Source organism: Taudactylus pleione, unplaced genomic scaffold (genome assembly GCF_031769625.1).
Source record: "Taudactylus pleione unplaced genomic scaffold, aTauple2 ptg000032l, whole genome shotgun sequence".
NCBI lineage: Eukaryota > Metazoa > Chordata > Amphibia > Anura > Myobatrachidae > Taudactylus > Taudactylus pleione.
In genome coordinates, this window is record NW_028284434.1 from 8931313 (window position 1) to 8945634 (window position 14322).

General features: G+C 41.0%; 1 protein-coding gene across 1 annotated transcript in view; it reads left to right on the plus strand.

Moving 5' to 3' along the window:
- Positions 1-13232, plus strand: part of DAGLB (diacylglycerol lipase beta) — a 52006-nt gene extending 38774 nt beyond the window's left edge. Inside the window, exons 12-15 of the mRNA XM_088451953.1 lie at positions 7696-7764; positions 7850-7922; positions 8564-8814; positions 9617-13232. Coding sequence (XP_088308079.1) covers positions 7696-7764; positions 7850-7922; positions 8564-8814; positions 9617-9815 — 592 coding nt within the window. The 3' untranslated portion in view covers positions 9816-13232. The remainder of the gene's footprint in view (positions 1-7695; positions 7765-7849; positions 7923-8563; positions 8815-9616) is intronic.
- Positions 13233-14322: the final 1090 nt, after the last annotated feature.

Below are 14322 nucleotides of genomic sequence, written 5' to 3' on the forward strand. Positions count from 1 at the left end.
GAAACACTATAGGGAAATAGTAGCAGATGTTACAATGTGGGTACTTTAAATCCTAATGCATACATTGCATATTGCATAACATTTATAATTAAACATAATAAATTAAAAAGTCAGCATTTAAATAAATGTAAAAAATACAAAAAAATTGTAAACATAATGAAATGCTTTTCCTTAAAAATACAAACATAATAGTACAATAAATATGTGCAAAATGCATGAGATAAAATTCATGAGTTAAAATTAAAATAAGAAATACTGGGATATAAAGGAATATGGAATAAAAAACAAGAGATAAACAGCAAAAGATTAAGCAATAGATCTACAACAGCAGGCCAATTAGTCTCTTAAAAAAGGTGTGATATCATATCCCTCATTTAACCCATTAGGTTGCAAAGTATTCAAAGTTATAATCCAAAAGGATTCTCTCTTTGCCAATAAATTATCTCTATTGCCTCCTTTTATATCAATCAACACATGTTCTAAACCCATAAATCTCAAAGTAGTGGGGTTACTACCATGACACTTTTTAAAATGTCTGGGGACACTATGATTATCCACACCATTTTTTCTATTCCGCAGGTGTTCTAAAATTCTGATTTTCAGCACCCTGTTTGTTTTTCCTACATACATTTTACCGCAGCCACAAACCAATAAATATATAACATAAGTGGTCAAACAATTTATAATATGTTTGACCTTGAATTCTTTCCCTGTACTGCTGGTAAAGATTTTTGCCTTGTTCAAACCATGAGGGCAGACTTTACACCTGCCACATGTATAGAAGCCTGCCAGTCTCATAAACTGACAGGATTTCTCTAATTTTCCTTCATCTAACAATGGTAATAGGCTGGGTGAAAGGGCTGTTTTTAAAGTGCGGGCTCTTCTAAATACAATTTCAGGCTTATCAAGCGTAATTGATGATAAAACTGGATCCATTTGAATAATATGCCAATATTTATTAAGGATCTTAATAATCTCCTGACTGGAAGAATTGAATTGAGTAATAAATGCACACTTATTATTCTCAATAGATGATCCTTCTTTTTTCAGGGCCTCTGTTTTATAGTTAATAAGACTCTTCCTATTTAAAGCACCAGCTTTTTTCACTGCTGCATTAATTAATTCAATAGGATAACCTTTTTCTAAGAACCTCTGCCTATATATTTCAGCCTGTTCATTGAATTTATCCTGAGAACTACAATTACGTCTTAATCTCACTAACTGGGAAAAGGGTAGATTTTTCTTCCACCTATTCAGATGGCAACTTCTATAATCCAAATAATTGTTGCAGTCCACTTTTTTAAAAAATGTATGAGTTTGTATATTATTACATTCCTCAGTACAATTCTTAGTGTTTAGTACAAGGTCCAAAAATTCAATTTCATTTACATTAAAATTAGAAGTAAATCTCAAATTAAAATCATTTATATTCAAATATTTCACAAATTCATCGAAATCATCTTTGTCACCCTGCCACACTACCAAAATATCATCGATATATCGCTTAAATAATCGAATCTTGGCAGTAAAGGGATTATTGTTTAAAACATACAATTTTTCCCACTCCCCCATATATAAATTCGCTACAGACGGTGCACAAACAGTCCCCATTGCGCAACCGCATGTCTGAAGATAAAAAATATCTAAAAAAGTTAAATAATTAAATTTAAGAACAAACTCTAAGCAATCGTTAATAAAATCGATTTTTGCAGCAAAAATTTATTGGTTTGTGGCTGCGGTAAAATGTATGTAGGAAAAACAAAAAGGGTGCTGAAAATCAGAATTTTAGAACACCTGCGGAATAGAAAAAATGGTGTGGATAATCATAGTGTCCCCAGACATTTTAAAAAGTGTCATGGTAGTAACCCCACTACTTTGAGATTTATGGGTTTAGAACATGTGTTGATTGATATAAAAGGAGGCAATAGAGATAATTTATTGGCAAAGAGAGAATCCTTTTGGATTATAACTTTGAATACTTTGCAACCTAATGGGTTAAATGAGGGATATGATATCACACCTTTTTTAAGAGACTAATTGGCCTGCTGTTGTAGATCTATTGCTTATCTTTTGCTGTTTATCTCTTGTTTTTTATTCCATATTCCTTTATATCCCAGTATTTCTTATTTTAATTTTAACTCATGAATTTTATCTCATGCATTTTGCACATATTTATTGTACTATTATGTTTGTATTTTTAAGGAAAAGCATTTCATTATGTTTACAATTTATTTTTTGTATTTTTTACATTTATTTAAATGCTGACTTTTTAATTTATTATGTTTAATTATAAATGTTATGCAATATGCAATGTATGCATTAGGATTTAAAGTACCCACATTGTAACATCTGCTACTATTTCCCTATAGTGTTTCCAATACTGATTAGTTTAAGTATCTAATTATAAAACACTTGTGGAAGTAGATGGGATGACTAGTATAAGAGCATGCCTGTTATTCACGCCAAACCAGCCTCCTGACGAAGTCGATGACGAAACGCGTTGGGGCGTGGTTTGGCGTTGCTTTCCATTACTGGTCGAATAGCCGACGGAGTCCCCGGAGACGTTCGGGTGATATTCAGGCTTCCTCATTTTTATTACTTGCGATGGTATCTGACCGCTGATTGTGGTACGCATATTCATTGAACGAGTTTTATGTCCGCTGTCTGCAATAAAATCTGTTTTACAGTTTCATGCACTATGTGGCGCCCCTTCTTTCTTGCTCTCAATTCCAGATAAACCAATACCCGCTTGGATCCGGGTTTTAACGTGGGGAAGACGCCGGCCTGTGTGGTACCTGTGGCCTGTGCTATATCTGGCGTCTGTGACACAGATTTACTTTGTTCCAAAAATCCATCTATTTATTGGATTCTAAAAAACTTTTCACAGTATTATATGTGTTTATGCATTGATTGATTGATTGATTTATTTGCGCACTGAATTTACTATATTTATATATATATATATATATATATATATATATATATATATGTATTGCTTCTTATCCTTACCATTAAAGCAGGGGTAGGATATGTTCTTCTCAGTTTTATGTCTGATACCTAGCATATTTAAAGAGGATGCTGCGATGGGAGGCTGGACTCTCCTGATCTGGTAGTTTGTTCTATAACTCCGCTTTACACCATCTCTCCCTAGGGATTGGGTGGTGTGTGTGTATATGTATATAATTATGGATATGTGTAGGTATGCCTATACTTCCACATTCATTAAGATACATATTATTCCAGGTCTGGAAAGCTGCCAGGGTTTACCAGACGCTGTCGGTTATATCCATACATATTATATGGTGGCTCTATAGATTAGAGTCATGTTCTGCAGCTTACATAGGATAGTCACAGACTCCTACGGCATTGCTTTCAATATGGACTCTATACATGTCCTGGGGCCTTCCTGTATGTCCACACATGTATATAAGGATATGTACTTACACCCGCCTCGGGTTATAGTCCTGTTTCCGTTAGTCTATATCTACGGCGTCCACTTCAGGGGATCTATGAATTACAACTACACTCTAGGGTGCACTTAGTAACAAACTTGTAAGACACTAGGAATGCAATGTGTGTATATAGATATAGCATGCTGATCTCCAGGTGCGGGATATGTGTGTGTGTGTGTATATGTATATGTGTGTGTGTATATGTATATATATATATGTGTGTGTGTATATATATATATATATATATATATATATAATGTGTATATATATAATGTAGCGTGCTGATCTCCTGGTGCAGGAGTTTGACAAGTGACTTACTATGTCGGTACTAACTCTTTCAAAGAGTTTGCCCTTTCATGCAGCTATGTTTATGTGTGTGTATATGTGTGTGTGTATGTATATATATATATATATATATATATATATATATATATACATACATACTGATATCTTCCCATTCCTTGTATGAATTTTCCTAATAATTGGAGATATCTGTTTTTGGCCCTGACTGGCGTAATCACTACAGATATATCTCTTCTTTACTTGGGATAATTAACGCATTCTATGTCTATGTACAGGTACCTTTCTCAGTATCGATTCTGGTACCTTTTGTTATTGTCTTGTCGCATATCTCAATAAAATAGGTATCTGAAGGTCCCTTGGGTACATTTCCTATCTGTACATAGAGAATCCAGGATCTATTCCATCCTCATGGCTTATTTAGTTAATTTACATGAGGCCTAGGGCCACCCGCCGATATAGGCAGGGTCTGGCCTGGGTTGTAGCAGATTGTGGGCGTAATACACAATTCACCATTATAAGTGTTAATGTAAGTATACACTAGCAGACCGTTTTTGGGGTATGTGGAACAGGCTCAGGTATAGCGTCCTGTTGTACGACCTTCTTGTCTCCATTAACAATTTGCTAGTTTCTACAGTATTTTATTCTGCAGCATCTCCAGACTGAAGTCCGTGCTGTAGAGCATTGATCTTTGCCCACTGAGGCTACTCCCTGTACCTGACGTGGTGGTTTGCTGTGAGATGAATAAGGTCAGTGACATCCTACATAGCGTCCAGAGGGCTTCTGGTCGCTCACAGGTAAGCGAAATGCCTCGGAAGATGTTTTCTTTTTCATGCATCCTGACATAGCTGTTGTTCTCTCTTACGCACCCTAGCTGCTGTCCTAGCAGCCTTCAGTTCTTTTAAATCAGTTGGCTGTACACTTTAGAGCTTTCCTGGTGTGTGGGTGCATAGTTGCAACATTGAGATTTGTGACCCTATTCTACTGGAATCTGTTGGGGTTATGGACTGAAGCACATCTATGGGCTAATACACATCTTTACTATAAAGTGTGACAGTCTCTATGTTCCATACAGGGGGACTGGTTTGTTTCCTGTTCAGTATCTGTTGATAAATTCATCTCACTGACAGGTACCGCAATGGTACCTTCATAGTTGTCCTAGTGCTTTAGCCTTCCGGATGGGATACTTCCCTATATTGGTAGCTCTCCCTGGGTGGAGGTGACATCCGTGCTCTTTTTCTGCTAAGGGTATCCTGGGTGTTTTCATACTATGTTCAGGCCAGTAGTTGGTACTGATTACACTCTACCATCATGTAGGAAGTTGTCTGCTGTTTGACAGGAGGGGTGGTACTGCCCTCTGACCCACTGGAAGGAATTGTAGTCTCAATCCTCTCGTATCCGCCTCTGCCTCATGCCCAGTGGGATCTCCACTCGTTGACAACTTCTATGGTCTAAACCTTCCACTGGTTACCAACCCTTTAGTTGTTGGACCTCGAGAATGGTTCAGGGCGACTGTTAGGTCGTGACTCTTGCCTCCTTGTTTGCTTTGTTAGGAGTCTGTGGACAGGTTCAGCTCTGTCTCTGTATATTGGTATCATTATACTTTTATCTCTCTGATGTCCCGCAGTGCTGGGATTCTGCTGTCTGAGACTGTTGCAGCTTCCTGTAGTTGTCGCTGGTACAGTTTTCTCGAGTTTTGTTCTCCTGTTCCTGCCATTCTATAGATTCTAGTTGGGGTTTCCTGCTCCCAACGGTCTTGCTTGCTCTGTTTTTGGCTGAGCTTATGGTGTTCTGATGCTTCTCATCTGCGGGTACTCTCTCTAGCCGTATTCCATTGAATTTACGCTGTAAGTTGTGGAATGTCTGTGACTGTTCAGCAAGGAGCTCTGATTGTCTCCTGGCTCTACGACATGCTTCCAGTCTTGGGCTGTCCCTGTTTCGGTTGGCCAAAAGGTCGGCAAGTTCTCCGCGCTTCCCACCCGGGAGGTTGGCTTTGGGACGTCCCCACTGTCTTGAACTCCAGTGTCCCCTAGTGGATGAAGGAGAAAACAGGATTTTGGTACTTACCGATAAATCCCTTTCTCCGATTCCACAGGGGACACTGGACGCCCGCCCAGCGCTGCGTTCCTGCCGTTTTGTTGGGTCCTTATCTAGTTGTGTGACTGCATGTATTCCCTGCAGTGGGTTCCTCTGTTCTCCTTCAGTCAGTATTGTTTGTTCCGTTCTGTGGTCTTCTCCTTCTCCTCATTTTCCTGTTGTCTACCGTCTCCTCTTGGGCTCAGTTCTTAAACTGGGGCTGATGGGGCATAGAGGGGGAGGGTTCCAGTCACACTTCAGAATTATTTAAAGTGCCAGGCTCTGCTCTACCACCGTCTATACCCCACTGTCTTGAACTCCAGTGTCCCCTGTGGAATCGGAGAAAGGGATTTATCGGTAAGTACCAAAATCCTGTTTTTACTTGTTATTTGGCAAGGTTGGATGGCATGCATTAGCCTTCAAAATTGTTTCAGTGCAAATCCAATGGTAGAATAAACGTCCTAAGTATTTTCACATACAATCATGCATCTCAGCTACCTTTTTTTTATTAGTGGAGCGGCTACAGGATCAAGATGCATATGCCAACACGTTTCTGGAATAACTATTAGAAATACTGTAACAGTTAACACATCCCTGGAACAACAGTTTTTGCCTGACATGGCTCTTAAATATTTTTTGCATATCTACGATGAGGAAGTTCCCTATGAAATCCATGACAATCTCCTCCTGATGATCACTAGAACGTTGTGGCATATTATGCGTCATAAAGCCTCCCTACCCCCTCACATTCTTAGAGGCCAGTGCGAAATATACCATAATGTCATGTCCAATAGCTTCTCTTCAAGTACAGCATATGTTTGGTGAGGCTGTTTTCAGAAGCTGATTGGGATAATCCACTTATTAGGCATCTCTCTCAATTAATGCCCCCCACGGAAAGTTTTTGAGAGGACCTTGTTCATGATCTGGTTAGTCAGGGTATGCGGAATTGGCTGAAACAGTTCCCCACTCATTTTCTGACTTGCTTTATGGCGTTTTCAGATCTTGCTCCTTGCTCACACCTAGTACCTACAATGAACTGTTCCTCAATGTGTAGCATAGAACCCAATTGTCCTCACGCATACTATTTAGGATAGACCTTACAACTTCCAATGATTGCCCCAGGTGAGGTCGGGGGGTGGCTGACCTTTATCATTGTCTGTGGGCCTGCCCTGTGGACCAGGGTTTCTGGAGTTGAGTCAGACAAGAGGCCGAAGCTCATTTTGTAAACTATGTACCCTTGACCCCAGAATGGGCCACTTCAAGCATATTCCCTAGAGGGCAGAGAATGACGAAGGGTAGTAGAAAACTGTTATTGGCGGTAAGCGCAGCTGCAAAAAAACCCAAAAACATTATACAGGAATCGATACAACCAACTCTTATCAATGTTGGGTTATATTATCATCTTTATTGTATATTCCGCATGGATGAGGTGGAGCAATTTTTGATAAGGAGAAGAGGGTTTCCCACTTTTTGAGACATGTTAAAAGTTACATAGTTACATCTCTACACTTCCTCTCTTCATACAAACTCATATCCACCATGGTTTATGCCATGAAACTTGTATTCCCCTTAATGACCCCCCCAAAAAAATTTCTCTGCCTGATGGGTGATTGCAAGGAGCCTTCATTCTGCAATGCACACTGTGATATTGGTTCCTGTATTCTACGTCTTTACCTCTTACTGTATTAGACTTCCTATGCAATTGATGATGTGTTTTTCTGGGGATGTAGTTTATTCAGTCGCCGTATGTTTCATTATGTATGTATTATGTCTTTGCTTCAAAAACAATATATAAAAAGAAAAGTGATTTTGCTTTGTTGAGGGGTACAGAAATTGTTTAATTTTTAACTTGTATTTTATCTTTCAGCAAAGCTCTTGCTGAATATTCAAAGACTTTCATCATCTCAATCATAGTGGGGAAAGATCTTGTGCCAAGGTAAGGACCCAGAGATTGGAACGTGTATCCCACTGCCTACCTGCACTCACTCCCTCACTACTCATGAATTTCTTGTCCTGCACAGGTTGAGTTTGCCCAACATGGAAGACCTGAAAAGCCGAATATTAAGGATGGTGGTCAACTGTAACCGGCCCAAGGTGTGTGACTGTGGACTCAGAACAACGTAAACCGATAACATACATGTTATAATTGTGTGAGCAAAATCCATGGCAAACATGTAGCTTACTGCAAAATGGCTTCAAAATGTAACCTGCATCCCTTCCCTGGCTTCACTGTGACCCTGTGTTATGGTATTTGTACGAATTTAAAAAGTTTTTGTGACCAAGTTCCACATAGATTTGTATACGCTTATTGTATATTGCATTGTTCTTTGACCCCGTTCCTCCAGAAAAGACCATTTGTTTTCCCTATGTAATGTCCCTTAGTTCTGGGCAGGCTATCTCGGGAAGGCGATTCAGGCCTGAAGAGAGCAGGTCATAAGCTGGCAGCTCAACAAGGAAGTCAGTGGAGTTATGCGCACTAAACAGTACAGAATAGTAATTATTGTGGCTTACTATAAAGATGAGGACCATAAGAATATTAATGCACCACGCATCTGTTCTCAGGGTGCTGGTTACAACTCTGTGTCCTTTCCATTAGATGGAATTCTGCTCATTGAAGGCTCTAGATCTGTATATTGAATTAACATTTTTTATGTCCGCCAACAAAGAAATGAGTGTTGCACATTAAACCATGTGAGTCAAAAAACTTCCATCGATTATTAAAGTCTTTTCCACAGTACCAGATCCTGCTGCGCGGCTGTTGGTATGAAATATTCGGTGGCAGTCCAGATGACTTCCCAACGGAACTGGATGGACGAAATCTGGCCTCCTTGTCACAACCTCTGCTGGTGGAGCAGAGCCTACTGGTTCAGAAGTCCTCCTCGTATAATACTCTGACGGATGGGTCCCCTCCCGATTCCCCTCGTCACCCTCATCTGTATCTGCCGGGAAAAATCATCCACATTACAGAAGACAGCAGATCAGGATGGTAAGTGGTTCTCATTAGTGCACATTTCTTATTTACTAAACTTTACTAAAGTCCCTTGTAAAAACCATCAAGCCTAAAACACAATTGACACATCTGAATAAGCAACATTCAACATTGTATATATAATCTCTACTTCTGTCAAGTTATGGAAACATTTACATATATATTAGTCAATATTACAGTATGCCTTTGTGGTGGGTCAGCCTGAGTTTCTGGTTTAGTGGAACACTGCACACACTATGTTTGTTTCCCATGAAGGAATGCCTCTTTCAAGCACACAGGTCTCTAGCCAGAGCTAGGGAATTTGTGTGAATACATGGTCTGACCTATAATGTAACAGTGGGGTGGGGTCTAGTGAAGGGACTTCAATGTCGCTGCCACATAGGGAGAAGGAGGGCGGGTCTATAGGTGGACATCCCTACTGGCAGGAGACAGGACTGCAGGCACATCTCTGTGTGTTGGTGATGCATTTGAATGTTAAGCTGGTTATATTATTCTGGTTAATACATCTTTCTCCAATGTATATGTAACACATCTATTATAAATATGCTCTAGGGATAACAGAGGGACACTGCTATTCAGAGGCAGACTCTTATGCCAGTATTGGCTCCTCTTTCATGGGCATTAGTAAAGGCCATTATCATTATAGACCATAATTACAAATGAGCGTGTTACTTGTTGCTCTGCTTCTTGTGTAGTCCTTATATATTATACACACATTCAGGAAGACGTTAATGACATGCCAAGGACACAGCGGCTTCCTGTGTCTTCCCTAATTGTTATGGGTATGCTCCTTTTGCAGGCTGTGTTTTTCTGATGTGAAATACAATGCAGTGTGGTCAAAGGAGACTTCATTCAGCAGCATTTACATCAGTCCCAGAATGATCACCGACCACATGCCGGACATTGTACTGAACGCTCTAAAGAGCCTGTGTCAGGAGAGGGCCACTTGTGCTCCCTGTCAGACTCCACAAGGCATTACACACACCAATCGGATCTAGGCCAGGCCGGGCTTGCACGCTAAGCACCTTCTTACCACTGTGGCTCTGCAGAAAACATTTAATGCGTTCTTACATTGTGAATGATGGACAAAAAAATGGAAACCTCCCTTTCACAACATGAGGATGGCGCAGCTGCTGGGAGACAGTTTTGGTGGAGGGGGAATCCCTGACGATTGTTAGCTCTTGCGGTATCCTTTCTATGGGAGACAAGCCAATTTTTTTTTATTTTTTGTCTTTTAATGGACGATTTAAAGAAAAGCAACAAAAAAAGTAAACCATTAAACTTTGACATGAAATAATGTAGAATATATATGTCCTTATGTGATTTAAGGAGACAGTATGGGGTTATCCATGTCTGCAATGCAGGATATTGTGTGTGTTAGTGACTTATCTCTGTGTGTACAGAAGTGTGATAGGGTTTTGTCACAGTGTAAAGTGTGGGGCATTTATTAAAACTGGTGCATGTATAAAAGGTGCTGTTATTCACAGCGACCAATCAGTTCCTGTTTAGATTTTCTATTAGTACTTAGAAAAGGAAAGGAAACAGCCGCTTGTTACAGATCTTTTTCTTATGCATCAGTTTTCATAAATGTGTTGGATCCTTTGTTTATGACCTTTGTCTGTAAGTAGCTGGATGCAGAGATTGTTCTAAGCGTAAGCTTGGATTGTTCATTACTCTGTGTTTATATGTATGAGCTCTCAGTGCCTGCACCACTCTGCTGCTGCTTTGGGGTATAACACACACAGCACCTCCCACTATGGGGCAACTCAATTCTGCGGGATGAGCACAATCCGCCATATACAGTAGGCTCAACATCGCTACCTTTCCAGGGCACCTATATGGATGTGAGGGAAAAGAAGCGATGTTGCTGAAGTGGCACATCGCGGCCATCGTACTTAATTCAATCGCCCTCTAATAGTCAGGTGTCCCAGACATCTGTGCTTCCTGCAAGAAGTAATCTCCCCTTCATACACATAGTAATATAAGGGTTGGCTGCACCTACAAACCTATAGTAACCATTACATACCCCATGTATGTAATTAGGGAGCGCTTGTTAGATCGTGTATATTCTGTAGCAGAAAACACATATATAAAATGTCCAGTATTACTTATTGCTAATAATGAAGATATATACATACAGTGCTCCCTACTACGCCCCGACTTACCACCACACAAGATTATCAGAACAAAAGTACATTAAACAGAGTATTGCACCCTCTATAGTAAATGGTGGGCACTGTGATCATCTCTGTATTATAATCATTTATTTATTTATTTTTCTTTAAGTATAGATAGTGTTTATTTTGGGGGGAGAGTCCAGTGATTGTTATATCTGTTTTTTTTGCACTCTTAATAAATATACCAAAACGTTCAGCATTGATAAAAAAAATTTGTTTTCACTTTAACAGGGGGTGTCGGGGGGACACAGACTCAGGGGAGACAGAGGTCAGGGAGCCACATGATCAGAGTGGGAGACAGGGTGCTAGGGGAAAACAGTTGCCAGTGGAGGAGCGGGACAATATGGGTAATGGTGAAAGGGAGTCAGGCCGCTGGGCCAGTTACCAGAGATGCTAAAGGTGACTCTTTCCTCAAAATAGCATAAGCATCTGATCTTCACACGTGTTTTGCTAGTAAAAACATTGCCTGTATAAATATTGGGCATAAACATGACCAGAAGCATCAGGTTTGCAACACAATACTTTGTAAATAAACCCCATAGGCTCCTTCAGGCTGCATTGAGGAATCAAAGATCGATATTTCCTAAATAAAAAAAATATAAACGTTTGATTTTTGTTTTAAAGATAATTCCGTCCATCTCCGATGCAAATGCAGAAGGAGGTGTCAGACACCTCCTTGCTGCAATTACGATCCCAGCACTGCGACCGACCAATGGTTGGTCCTTTGGCCAGGCTGCGGGTGCTGAAGCTTCCAGCAGCCTGACCAGGTGCTGGTTACCTAAGAGGCCACGAATCTGCGTACAATGACACAGACCGTTTCCTCGTTCCTCCTGGAAAACGTGACACGCCCATATTTCAGGGAACGGTGACCATGCTCGCCCCCCAAATGCATACTGCGGCTTGGGGGCATCTGCAAGTCAGATGGCAGGACCCATCCTGCACATGCGCAGACCAGTAAACATCGGAGCTGTGCGTTAATCAATGGATTAATGTACATCTCTGAATCAGGCCCAATAAGCTAAGGTACAAATGATAACATTTTGCCCAACATTGCTAAAGGCTAGACCCATTCAGACCTAACAAAACGATCCTGAAAACGACTGTTATACACCGTACACACTATTCAATAATCTGGCTGTTCAAAACAATCCTTTTTTATTGCAAATCAGCTGGTCTCCCTAGGGGAATGCTAATTACTTAGCAGACATCGGGCTGAGGTGTAAACACACTGCACTGTCTGACCGATAACAAAACAATGTGAACATCACAGCGTGATATGGGGAATATGGGGAGCCGATCCGACCGTCAGACCCTGGTGCTGCATACACACTACATTATCTGACAGATATAGCCATGTCGGGCCCAGAATCACATAGTGGTTATGCAGCTTAAGCCCATAATGTGCCACCAATAAACATGTAATATGGGAGCTTCTGCACACACACACGTGATGTGACAGCCACTGGGCAGCAGTAAGCACTTCCGTATTGGTGATCACTCTGTATGATTGTTCCTAGATTGTTCCCAGTAAATATTCAGATACACAACCTGGCCAACATATATGTTTTTAAAGCTTCATTTTTTTACATAGTCTATAAGGAGGTAATTCAATTGTTCTGAGCGCCCCCTACTGGGCGTTTATACGAATATGCGCCCAACGGAGCAATTCAATTGTTTCTCTGTTCGGGGACCCATTAGTATTTAACGTGCCTAAAAGCACCGGGTGTAGCTGCGTAAACCAGCCAAACTCATCTAAAGAAGTGGGTAGGGCGCCCAAATGGTCATTTAGGTGCCCACACAACAGACTTTGTACACACTTAGACTTGCACCTCAGGAAGCTGCAAGAAAAGATGTCCCCCCGCGTCTTTAGGCGTCCAAATGGAGCAATAATTAAATTGCTCCGTCGGTTGCCACCCAGCGAGGGGGCGCTCAAAGGAATTGAATCGCCTCAATAATGTCTGAGATTTTACAAACATTTATATTTATTTAAAATATTGTGAATTCACAACATTTGTTTATTTTAGCCTTAATTTCTGAATGTTTTGCTCTGTTTTAGTTTTTTGGGATGACGTTTGTCCACATTTCTATAAACCACTTTTTATTGGAATTGAAAATATTGGCTTTTTGTTTGGTACAGAAGACTAAATGCACATGTATATAAATTGTGAATGTTCTGCTTTTACCATGTAAACGTTTCATACATTGCTAAGAACTGTAAATAAAGTGTTTTGACAAGTCTCTCCTCACATTGGTCACCTCGCTGCTACCAGGGTTTGCTTTGTGCCACTGACGGAGGCGAGTTAGTCCTCTTGAAGCTCCGCCTCTAAAGCATAGACCATTCTGGGTGTGGGTAATTGTAGACTAGGACAATAACTGGCGCGCACACTCTTTTTTCTACACAGTGCGGCTACAGTGGTATCATTTATTACAAGGTAAATGGCCCAGGGAGAGGACGGCCTGATTCTGAGTTGGAACCTAATCAAAAAAGCAAGTAACTTTGCACCAGTAAAAGTCATGTTGGAATGCACAGGGTGCAAATACATATATTGTTTTGCATGCAGGTTAAATATTGCCTGCTTTGCATGTAGCCCACAAACACTGGGCCCCTCTCGCATCTAGGGCCTGATTCAGCACGGATGGCAGTTGCAATCGTAGCTGCGTAATCGCACACAATGCTGCTGAGAAAATATGCTAATGTCTGCACCGCTCAGCCAGCATAGAGACCCCCACTACTGCCTTCTCACATCTGTAATCCCTCGCAATCCTGCGTATACATCGGTAATATCGGCCACAGCTCAGCCAGCATAGACACACCCACTACTGCCTTCTCACATCCGTAATACCTCACAGTCCTGTGTATACATCGGTAATACCGGCCACAGCTCAGCCAGCATAGAGACACCCACTACTGCCTTCTCACATCCATAATACCTCACAGTCCTGTGTATACATCGGTAATATCGGCCACAGCTCAGCATAGAGACGCCCACTACTGCCTTCTCACATCCGTAATACCTCACAGTCCTGTGTATACATCTGTAACATCAGCCACCGCTCAGCCAGCATAGAGACACCCACTACTGCCTTCTCACATCCGTAATACCTCACAGTCCTGCCAATACAACGGCCACAGCTCAGCCAGCATAGAGACGCCCACTACTGCCTTCTCACATCCGTAATTCCTCACAGTCCTACGTATACATCGGCCACAGCTCAGCCAGCATAGAGACGCCCACTACTGCCTTCTCACATCCGTAATACCTCACAGTCCTGCATATACATCTGTAACATCGGCCACAGCTCAGCCAGCATAGAGGCACCCCCCACT